The sequence below is a fragment of the Zootoca vivipara genome, chromosome 13 (assembly GCF_963506605.1).
Source record: "Zootoca vivipara chromosome 13, rZooViv1.1, whole genome shotgun sequence".
Taxonomy (NCBI): Eukaryota; Metazoa; Chordata; class Lepidosauria; order Squamata; family Lacertidae; genus Zootoca; species Zootoca vivipara.
Window position 1 is genome coordinate 35880909 of NC_083288.1, and position 12401 is coordinate 35893309.

Sequence of the window (12401 nt, forward strand, 5' to 3'; positions counted from 1 at the left end):
CCTGCTTCACTCAATTTACAACACAACTTAAAAACAATTCAAATTTCTCTTTAGACTTGTGGTTGTCCAGGTCCCGATTCATATGATATCCCAAAATATGCTGAGGCGTTTGAAGCCATATTCTGAGCCCTGGTTGAAAATCCTGGCGTTAAAGCTGATGAACTTATTTCTAAGCTCTACCCGACACCAAGAAGGCAACAAGAATGGGGGCCTCTAGTGGGGAAATCCGCTTCCGACGTGCTTTCATGGCATAGTGTGCATGCACAGTTAGAGCACCTTTTGAATTTGGTTGTGCTGTAGCTTGACCTGTCCTGCACCTGGTAGTCAAGGGGAAGGCAGCGATGGATTTTTAAACCATATATCCGGACTCACAACTGTTAGCTGTGAGCACCAATCAACAGGTGAAGTTCAGCTTCAGAGATTTTGAAGTAATTCTTCTTTTATTTTAATAGTCTAAACATATATAACTATAATATACAGACTGTGTGAGTTTCAGTTATCTAACAGTAATAAGAACTCATCTTTACCTTAGAACACACTCTCCAGAACTGACAGTTAGGAATAACAGTTACCAAGGAAGGCTCCTCCCCCTTCTCTCTCCACTGAGTCAGGAGACTGACAGATAAGGAGGGATGAAAATACTAACAACCTCCCCCTTTTCATTCCGAACTTTATGACAATCTAACACAGGCACCCCCAAACTTCGGCCCTCCAGATGTTTTGGACTACAATTCCCATCATCCCTGACCACTGGTCCTGTTAGCTAGGGCTCATGGGAGTTGTAGGCCAAAACATCTGGAGGGCCGAAGTTTGGGGATGCTTGATCTAACACAATTGTAACTTCTTTACATATATACCAAGTTGTTCCTTATTAACAGCTTTGGTCAAAACATCTGCTGGAATTTCATTTCCTGGCATATATGAAACTTTCACAACTCCATTTTTAATACACTCTCTAACCCGGTGCAATTTAATTTGCAAAGTTTGGGGATGCCTGGTCTAAAACAAAGTGCTCGTTGCTGCCAAAGTGCTCGTTTCTGTAGATGTTTATATCCTTCCAGAAAAACAAAATATCATCAACATAACACACACAATACAGTTTCTGTTGATTACACCCTTTCACAAATACACAAGAATTTGCTTTTCCTTGTTGAAAACCTAATGAAAATAGTACATCAGTCAGTTTAGTGTGGCAGCAACGAGCACTTTGTTTTAGACCAGGCATCCCCAAACTTTGCAAATTAAATTGCACCGGGTTAGAGAGTGTATTAAAAATGGAGTTGTGAAAGTTTCATATATGCCAGGAAATGAAATTCCAGCAGATGTTTTGACCAAAGCTGTTAATAAGGAACAACTTGGTATATATGTAAAGAAGTTACAATTGTGTTAGATCAAGCATCCCCAAACTTCGGCCCTCCAGATGTTTTGGCCTACAACTCCCATGAGCCCTAGCTAACAGGGCCAGTGGTCAGGGATGATGGGAATTGTAGTCCAAAACATCTGGAGGGCCGAAGTTTGAGGGTGCCTGTTTTAGACCATATAGAGATTTTTTAAAACTTGCATACCACCCCCTTTTTGATTTGTATGCCATCTGGTGGTAGCATATAAATACTCTCATCAAGAACATCGTATAAAAACCTCATGATGAGAAATAGTCATGCCTTCTTCAGCAGCAATTTTCATCAACAGTCTGATGCTTTCAAATTTTGCTGTGGGTGAGTACGTCTCATGGTCAGGAACTTGAGAACTTGAGAAAAACCACGTGCTACTAATCTAGCTTTATGTCTGACAACTTTACCATGCTGGTCTGTTTTTGTCTTAAATATCCACCGACTGTCTACAAATTTCATACCTGGTTCTTCTGGAACCAATTCCCAAGTTTCATTTTGTTTCAGGGAATTCAACTCAGATTTCATCGCATTAAGCCAAGGTTCTGCATCTTTAGCTTTAGCATGTTTTGAATTTCTTTGTAACCAGTTGGTTCAAACACTGAGTCTAAGCTATTGGTATAATATACAAACTGTGTGAGTTTCAGTTATCTAACAGTAATAAGAACTCATCTTTACCTCAGAACACACTCTCCAGCGCTGACAGTTACGAATAACAGTTACCAAGAAAAGCTTCTCCCCCCTTCTCTCTCCACTGAGTCAGGAGATTGACAGATAAGGAGGGATGAAAATACTAACAGACAGGTAAGCTTGGCCAGAACTGCTCCACGGGCCAAATGAGGAGGCTTAAATAATCAGAAGTACTTGTTTTGTTAAGCTTTTAACAGATTGTCAAAAACTTCCCTGACTCTCCCTTTTTGGGCTTAATTTTCATGGCTCTTGGGAAAATGATAAGCTCCTTAGTATTGATCGCTTTCTTGCTACACTACTGAAGCTTTTTTTCATATCGACAGGAAAGTAGGTAAAACCCACAGGAACCATGACTGGTTTTGCTGCCACCTCCACTCCTCATAGCATGACTATGCATGCCAAAAAAAAAAAAAGGCAGTCTGCAACATGTCCAGATTCCCCCTCCCCTGACTGGCTAGAGCTTTCCAAACCTCATGCTCTTTATCCATGATGACCTACTGTCATCCTAGAGTGGTTGCATCTGATATCCCATTTTGACTCATGTACAGTTTTCTCTTTCGCAGATGTGCTAGGTGGTTGAATACACCTGCCTATTGGTCCATGGTGGCCTACAATCATCATAGGAGGGTCACATGATCCCCAGTGTCATGGCAGTCCACCAGATCGAGACTCCCAAGGCATGATGTTGTGTGATGTCTTCAATCAAACTTGGAGACGGGGGGTTAAGAATTTGGGGAAGCAATCAGATTACATAGGGGGCACTAAGAAGCAAGTAGGGAGTGTTGGACGTGGGTCTCTCCGAGCTCATTATCTACAATTGACCAGGGTAGAAAGCAAAGCAAAACAAGCTTCCTTGCTTTGTATTGAACGTTTTACTGCTCTCACTACTTCCAAAGCCTATGAATAGAGAGCCAATAAGGGGTGAGATAAGGTTCTGCAATGGAACCAGGGAGGGAATAAATGGTGCCTGTGTACAAATTGTTGCTAAGGGCTTGGTGGTGGAAGGGCTTAGAATAGTGTTATGTACCAACCTCTCCACCAAACTGCAAAGTGAGGTCTAAAAGAGGTGGAATCAATGTGTTTGACCAAGCTAGGTTTTTGAGCCCCCTGTCAGGAGTACTGGTGACCACTCTCACATACATGCTTTGTGGAATCAGTGCCCAGACAAGTCCTTCCAACAGTATCTAATTTGACCTGAATCAGCAACTATCTGCTCAAGCTTCTGGCTTCTGGACTTGGGAAGGTTTCTTGGGCAGCAGAGGGGAAAGGTCCGCTGGAATCCCAATCCATTCGGGCAAAAATGCTGCTGAGGGCCTGAAGACCTTAAGGAAGGGAGAGTCTGGGAGGGTGTAGTTGGCCAAGTAGACGGTCTCCCCACCAGCCAGGTAGCCGGCCCAGATGCCAAAAGTGCCGATCGTCATTATTGTGTGGTTGCAATGAGCAAGGAGAGCAAAATCCCTCCCTGGAGAGGACTCCCGCCCATCCCCAGAAAAATAAACATCCCCTCTGGAGGCATCAATGTTTTCCTTGCACCACTCCAACCCATTGCTGGTCACCACAAAGATGGGATTGGGGTACTTCTCTCTGAAATAGTTCATGGCTTTCTCCAAATAGCCCCTGTCAGCCACCACACCTTTCCAGATCTTGGACATCACATAGACATAATCCCCTCTGCGGACATGCACACCAACATATGTCACCTCCTGGCGCTGCCCCCGTAGCTCCTGAAGATATTGATTGGCTTCTTCCTTGATGTGGTCATGGAAGGAGAACTGCTGAAGTATCTCTTGGCGGATATGGTGATAAAAAGTGTAAGAACATGGGTAGCCCGTCAGCCGGACATACTTGCCTTTGATGTGTTTATAACTCTCTGACATCCAATCATGGAGACCAAAATTCATCCAGCGTATCTTTTTATCCACTTCAGCATTGATCACAGGCAAAGTGATCCGGAATATTGGTGACAGGTACTGGTGCATGGCGGGATAGATGTAGGCTTGATGTCCATTCATCTTGGCTAAGGCATAGAGGGTGGCATATTCCCCCATCTGGTTTCCCAAACGGCCAATGGAGTTCACCGTCCATATACCACTATCCATTATCTTAGAGGAAGAGCTGGAAGAAGTGGTGGTTATGTTATAGTATGACTGAGAAGAAGTGGTGGTGGTGAGGGAAGCAGGATGTCCCATCCCTGGGAAATTGGATGCATTCTTGAAGCTGATCCTCCACTGCTGGTATGGCATTTTTTCACACAAGTACAATAATGTAGAGAGGGACAGGAAGCCAAAGAAGTAGAGGAAGAATACGAGGGCAGGTTGGCTGAAGGGACATCTTTGGGGGAGATCCATAGCTGCACATTAGGACCACCTAAAAGAAGAGCAAAGTGGGGGTGAAAAAACAGATAAGTTCAACATGCAGAACACAACCACTGTTGTACATCAGTCGTGACTTAGATGGCACTGTGACCCTTTATGCTTGCTATACATGTCCATAACTTCACTGGAACTTATTCCCAGGTAAATGTGTATCAAGTTCCAGATTGAATTCATAAGCCTGAAAGCCACTACATAAATGCCTAGAACAGGCTTCTTCAACTTCTGCCCTCCAGATGTTTTTGGCCTACAACTCCCATGATCCCTAGCTAGCAGGACCAGTGGTCAGGGATGATGGGAATTGTTGTCTCGAAACATCTGGAGGGCCAAGGTTGAGGAAGCCTGGCCTAGAGGGATACCTAAAGTAAACCCACCCTTTGCACTATGCAAATCCTTCTCCCATTTCCTCACATATGCAGGGCCGGCCCTAAGACAAAGCTGGGTGGTGCCTTGATATGCTTAAGACGGCCCTGCACATATGTAATCTAACCTTGTTTTTGGATCTAAATTAATTGTTGCTAATTACTTGAAATTAGCATTGAAATTAAATTCCTGCCTAAGATTTCTAATGTATTTGCATAACCAAAGACATTCTTAACTGCAAGTGTCAAGAAGGGAGGCCTCCTGTCTCCTCACTTCTTTGTTCTTAAGATAGTATTCTGCCACTTTTGACCACATTCAGGTATATGGCAACACAGTAAAATTCCCAGGAGTCAAAATTTCCTAGAAGTTAAAGTCCTCTTCTTTGGTCACTGAAGCAACAGCAGATTTATAAGGAGCCAGATACCCTTTATGATTATCCCAGGGGGTAACATTGTTCTGTGATCAATCATTTCCCCCCTTTCTTTTTCTTTCTCCATAATGGTCATTTCTACTTTTGTGATGTTGGCAGCTCCTGGAAATAAATGAAGAGATCCTCTCTGTTTCCTTGGGAACTGCTGACTAATCCACAAAAGTTCATTTGCTTCATAGCACCTTGATATCAGGTTCTATTCTACCGGTCCATTCAGTTCCCAGCAAAGAATCCACCTTTCCCATGTTCTGTTGTTCATGGTGGGGAGAGGTGAGTAACCTTTGCTTCTCCATTCCCTCCACTGTTCCATCTCTCCACCACCTAGTCTTGCTTCGTGCATGTGTTTTGCTTCCCCTCTCTCATGCACACACAAAGAGACACACACAAACAGAGTCAGCAAAGAGATCCCCCAGCACTGCTTCTCACCTGGTCACAGGGAAAAGTGAACTTGGTGCTTGAAGTTGCATCCAGTCTCCAGAGGTGTTCTGAGAAATGTGGGCAGGACTCCAGAAAAAAGTACACCGGGTTTTATCTGCTCCCTTGTAGCATTGCACCCCTCCTGGTAGGACGTCCCTATTTTCATTGGATAAATGTTGGAGGGTATGGAGTTATCTGACCACCGAGCTGTCTAAAGGCAATCCTGGACTCAGGGAAGAATTAAGCTGGAGCTTTAAGTTGGAGCCAGTCCCAAGGGGTGCTCTGAGAAATGTGGGCAGGACTCGAGAAAAAGTACGTGTCGTTTTATCTGCCTCCCTGTAGCATTGCACCCCACCTCCTGTGGGACGTGCCCTGCCTGAGTAATTAAAAGGAACAGCCTATATCCATCTATTAAATATCTATAGTTACCATACTTAATTCCACATTACGTCATTACATCCCAGCCAATGATTTGAACTGTTTACAATTATTTTTTAAAATAAATGAAGTATTTACTCCAGTCTTTTAAGAAATGGTTAAACTTAAAATGTATGTAATCTTGTAAAACCGACAAAAATGTTTAATAATAATAATAATAATAATAATAATAATAATAATAATAATAATAGAATAAGGAAGAGCCATAGATACCAAAAGTCTGATGCGCTAACCATATTTTTGCAAGGAGGTTACTGCTTTTCTGCAGACCTGTCATAAAAACCCATGCAGATCATAATTTAGCAATGATAAATGGCCATTTTCCACACCAGATACATGCATTAGATTTAAGAGGCTTTCTGGCCACTTGTTTTCTGCCTGCACTTGAAGCAACAACAATAATAAAAGTCCACCTGCTAAAGTAGTGCATCCTACTAACTAAGTGCAGGATTTCTGAAATTGCTTAGAATCGTCCCTTAAGGTGTCCATGGCCTTAATACAGCGCTCTAAGTCTTCTGTAATTCCGCGCAAGACCCTGATGTTGGGAAAGATTGAGGGCACTAGGAGAAGGGGACGACAGAGGACAAGATGGTTGGACAGTGTTCTCGAAGCTACGAACATGAGTTTGACCAAACTGCGGGAGGCAGTGGAAGACAGGAGTGCCTGGGTCACGAAGAGTCGGACACGACTAAACAACAAAACAACAATTCCGCGCAAGCTTGCAAAGTAGTGACGGCTGAGGAATTCTGAATTCTGGGAAACACCCATTTTGTTTTGAAAAATAGCTCAAGTCTTAAGCTCGTGGTTTTGGAGACCAAAGTTTTACAATGCATGGAATATATCTAGTGAAATCTCCAGAAGCCAGAGACAGGGACCTGACGAAAGGGAGCATCCATCTCCTCTGCTTTTGATAGTCTAGTGCAGTGGCCACAGAGGGTAGATCATGACCCACCTGTTTGGCAAGATGTAAGTGAGGGCCCTGATAAGGCTGCTAAGCAGTGGCAACGGGATACAGGAGCAAATGCATGGTGTTACTCAGAAAGAACCACTGCACCAGTCCACTTGCTCTTCTGCTTTTAACTAATTAACTAAATTCAAATGACTCGATTGCATTTCTGCCTAGACTTGTTGATGTAATCAGAAAACAAGATAATCCTCTGAAACAATTTATTTTTTATACCCCGCCCATCTGGCTGGGTTTCCCCAGCCACAACAGAATATGAAAAATACGATAAAACATCAAATGTTAAAAACTTCCCTAAATAGGGCTGCCTTCAGATGTCTTCTAAAAGTCAGATAGGTGTTTATTTCCTTGACATCTGATGGGAGGGCGTTCCTATCACAACAGGGTGCATGTGATTGTGAAACAGTATAAGACACTGTGACAAATCTGAAATGTTATTACACAAAGTAGGATGGTGCAACGGATAGTTCCGAAAGAACACAGTGTGTAGAGACAATATGTCATCCAGGAGCCAAGATCGCCCTCTGCCTGCAAACCCTGTTCCAGCAAGCTTGTCCCAGGAGAGAGTCACACATGGGATTTGATGAATAAATTTTATTTGTTGCTTTTTCTTGTCCAAGGCAACTCGAAGCAACTTTCTTTTTTCTTCTTCTTTTCAAATGGTTTTTATTGAATTTTCCAAATAAACAAGAAAACAAAAACATTTTTTTTAAAAATGCATTCCATCTTATATTCACCCATCTCAGTTCATTTCGCTCTGCCGAGCTGTTAATTTCCCCCCTCCCGTCATTCAGCTTTATTTCTCACTTTTATCTTGCAGTTCCTTTTTTACTCACATGTTTAAATCAAGTTCATAGGATTTATTTCAGTCCTGCAGGTATCTTTAAACTTCTACAGTTCCTTTCCATATGGTCAATGAATTTACTCCATTCCCTTTGGAACTTTGTCTCTCCCTGGTTTCGGATCCTGCAAGTCAACTTTGCTAACTCTGCATAATCAATCATTTTCATCTGTCCTCAATCATCGGTATCTCCTGTAATTTCCATTTTTGGGCTAATAAAGTCCTCGCCGCGGTTGTAGCATACATAAATAATCTCTGATCTCCTTTTGCTATTTCCTCTCCCATTAATCCCCATAGAAAGGCTTCAGGTTCTTTGGGAAAGGTATACTTAAACATCTTTTTCAATTCGTTACATATCATTTCCCAAAATCTTTTTACTTTTTCGCATGTCCACCACATGTGATAAAATTCACCATCTTTATCTTTACATTTCCAGCATAATTTACTCATTCTATACATTTTGGCTAATTTTTCTGGTGTTAAATACCATCTATATATCATTTTCATTACATTTTCTTTCAACGTAGTACATGCAGTAAATTTCAATGTTTCATTCCATAATTTCAACCATGCATCATATTCGATATTATACCCAAAAACTCTTGCCCATTTTATCATCACCTCTTTTGTCATTTCATCTTTCGTAAACCACTCTAACAAAAGGTTATACATTTTCGATAGCAATTTCACTCTGCCTTCCAGCAATTCTATTTGAAATTTGGACCTTTTATCTTCAAACCCAACTTTCCTATCATTTAACAATATATCATTCACTTGGTGGTACTGCAACCATCCTGTCAAAACCTCTTTTCTTTCCTCACATGGTTTTACTTTCCAGCCCCTATCTGTTCATCAATATCTCCTCGTAAGTGGCCCTCCTCCCCTCCATGTTTATCTTCTTAACAGTTAAAACCTCTAGAGGTGATATCCACCATGGGGTCTTCCTTTCCAACAGCATTTTATTTCTTTCTCAAACCTCATATAATGATCTTCTCATCACATGATTTGTAAAACCTTTTGTCTTTTCATACCAGAGGTAAGCATGCCAGCCAAATCTGTTGTTGTAGCCTTCTGAATCTAACAAATCTGTATTTTCCAGCGTTATCCATTCTCTTAACCAGCATAGACGCTTCATAATATATCTTCAAATCTGGCATGGAGAATCTGCCTCTTTCTTTTTTATCAATCAATAATTTGAATTTTATTCGTGGTTTCTTCCCCTGCCAGATAAATCTAGACAAGATTTTCTGCCATTCTTTGGATTGTCCTGTCCCTTTGATGATAGGAATTGTTTGAAATAGGAATAACATCTTAGGTAATACATTCATCTTTATTGCAGCAATTCCTCCAAGAAATGACAACTTCATTCTATTCCATACTTCCAGGTCTCTCTTTACCTCTTTCCACACTGGTTCATAATGGTCATTAAACAAATTAATGTTTTTTGCTGTCAGCCATATTCCCAAATATTTTACCTTTTTGGCCACCGCTATTCTGTATTTTTGATGTAATTCTTCCTTTTCTTCTATCCTCATATTCTTGACCACCATTTTTGTTTTGTGTATATTCAATTTAAATCCTGCCATCCGTCCAAATCTCTCGATTTCCTCTAATGCTTCTGCAACACTTTCACTAGGATTTTCTAAAGTTAAAACCAAATCATCCGCAAAGGCCTTTAATTTAAATTCTTTTGCCCCCAATTTAATACCTTTAATCACTGAAACCTCTCTCAGTCTGTTTAGGAGTACCTTCAGGACCGTGATGAACAACAACGGTGAAAGTGGACAGCCTTGTCTAGTACCTTTTGTAATATCAAAATACACTGTCAAAACATTATTTACAATCAATTTAGCTTTTTGTTCAGAGTATATTGCTTCTATTCCATTCATGAAAGATCCTCCCACTCCCATCAGTTCCAGATTTTTCTTCATAAACTGCCAAGAAATATTGTCAAAAGCTTTTTCTGCGTCTATAAAAATTAACACCGCAGGTTTGTAGATCCTGGTCTCCAGATATTCTATTATATCAATAATATGTCTCACATTATCTTTTAACTGTCGGCCAGGAAGGAACCCTGCTTGATCTTTATGAATTATCTCATTAAGAATCTCTTTCAGTCTTTTCGCCATTATATCCGCAAAAAGCTTATAGTCATTGTTCAGTAACAATAGTGAGTTTCGGATGAGAATTGATTTGTTTAAACTTATCCGTAATATTAAACTCCGGGAACTGTTTGGTACCAGTGACCATATAAAATACCAGTTCAAACCTAAATCTACTTTTGTCCCAATTAACTCTAATCCAGCTATTATTTTGTTTCATCAATTGTTGTTGCGAGATCTTGAGAGGTTGGAGAAGAAGGGGCTCAGAGCCAGAGATAATTTATCCAAGGCTCAGCAAGATAGTCCAAAACGTTTATCGCAGGATCGGAATATTGTGATTAAACCTGCTGACAAGGGGGGAGGTATTGTCATACAGGGTACCCAACATTAGATATCAGAGGCAAAAAGGTTGTTATCAGACGAAAAATTTTATCGTCAAATTGGGAAGGATCCCACGGACTCGATTACTACTATCTTAAAAACCATTGCACAACAAGCATATAGTATGAGCTACATAAATAAACAAGTTTTTGAATATTTAGTACCCCCCCATCCCCGGATACCTATCTTTTATTTGCCTAAAATACACAAAAACATCCCCTCCCCTCCCGGGAGACCTATTGTTTCAGGTACTGGGTCAGTGTTGGAACCCACTGCTAAATATTTAGATTCTTTTCTTCAGCCTTTTGCCAAGGACTCATCTGCTTATCTTCAGGATACCACCCATTTCATTAGGTTAACAGAACATAGAGCGGTCACTGCATCCCCAGTCCTTGCGTCTTGGGATGTTGCCTCATTATATACAAATATACCGTTGGATGAGGCACGAGCTATCATCAGTAATTTATTACAGTTTGTTGTGGAGGAGGAAGGGAAAGGAGAATGTTAGCCGCTTTGAGACTTCTTCGGGTAGTGATAAAGTGGGATATCAAATCCAAACTCTTCTTCCTGTTTGAAAATGAGAATGAGTTTATTAACTTTACTAATTGGTTAAATTCATTGCATTCCTCTTTATCTTTTTCTGGACACCACAGTACCCTGTTTCTCATATTTTAAGACATACCCATAAAATAAGCCATAGCAGGATTTTTAAGCATTCAAGGAATATAAGCCATACCCCGAAAATAAAACATAGTGATAGGCACAGCAGCAATGCCGGCCGCGGCAGGAGGAGGAGGAAAAAAATAAGACATCCCTCGAAAATAAGCCATAGTGTGTTTTTTTGAGGAAAAAATAAATATAAGACGTGTCTTATAATATGAGAAACACGGTACTATATCATGTGTGTTTTTGGATGTGGAAGTCTTTAAACATAATGAACAATTAGTGGCGAGGCCCCACAAAAAACCTACAGACTGCAATTCACTTTTGCACTACTCCTCATTCCACCCTAAACGTCTTAAAGACAACTTACCTTATGGGTTATTCTTACGGCTTAAGAGGCATTCCTCATGCCATGAGGACTTTTCCAGAAATGCTGAGTCATTAGCTACCTCATTACAGGCTAGAGGCTATCCACCTGATGTGATCGAGAAGGCTAGAATCAAATCTGGTGCTAAACAACACTCCACTCTTTTACATCGGCCTGCCTCACCTGAGACTTTGGGCAGAGTTACAGCTTCGTCAGAGTATTCACCTTATACTGACAGAATCATTAGATTGATACGGAAGCACTGGCACATCCTTTGGAACGTGCCAGGTTGCTCAGATTTTCCTTTGATAGGACTTAAACGGACTAATTGTCTTAAGATCTTATTAGTGCATACTGACGTCAACAGACCATCTTGCACCCGTATCCCTGGGGGTCCTGTGGGACATTTTAGATGTGGCAGGTGTCCCGCTTGCCCTCTGGCCTTGCAAACCAAGGTGATTTATAACGAAAAGACCAACTTCAACTTTGTTATCAACCATTTCAGTATGTGCCAAACAAAAGAGGTGGTATATTTAATTAGATGCCCATGTAATTTATTTTATATAGGGTCAACAATCCGGTCTGTGGGCACACGTATCAGTGAACACCGATCCCGTATTAGGAATGCGGTTCGGGAAGCACCCCTGGTTGAGCATTTTTTAGCTAACAATCATTCAGACTCGGATTTGCTTTACACTGTATTGTGGATTAACAGGAGGAAGGTGAACGCTAGACGTGATTATGTAAAATCATTAAGACAAAAAGAATCACAATTGTCATTAAGACAAAAAGAATCTGTCATTAAGACATTAAGAATTTGTCATTAAGACAAAAAGAATCACAATGTCCAAAACGCTTCATCCAGAAGGATTGAACTCTGAGTTAGATTTGAATTGTTTCATCTAATTATATTACTTTCAGGATCTTAAGGTTGCATGTAACTTTAAAATTTCAATATCCTTGTTTAACTAGGGTGTTACCTGTG

The 12401-nt window shown here is 40.9% G+C and overlaps 2 protein-coding genes across 2 annotated transcripts in view; both read right to left on the reverse strand.

Moving 5' to 3' along the window:
* TNNT1 (troponin T1, slow skeletal type) overlaps positions 1-12401 on the reverse strand; it is a 119563-nt gene that overhangs the window by 47822 nt on the left and 59340 nt on the right. The window lies entirely within an intron of this gene.
* On the reverse strand, positions 3293-4426 carry LOC118078806 (galactoside alpha-(1,2)-fucosyltransferase 2-like). Its single transcript, XM_035102819.2, has one exon. The coding sequence runs from the start codon at positions 4424-4426 to the stop codon at positions 3293-3295; it is 1134 nt and encodes a 377-aa protein (XP_034958710.2).

Excerpts from the sequence above, each read along its gene's own strand:
- LOC118078806 (XM_035102819.2), bottom strand. The coding sequence starts at position 4,426 with ATGGATCTCCCCCAAAGATGTCCCTTCAGCCAACCTGCCCTCGTATTC.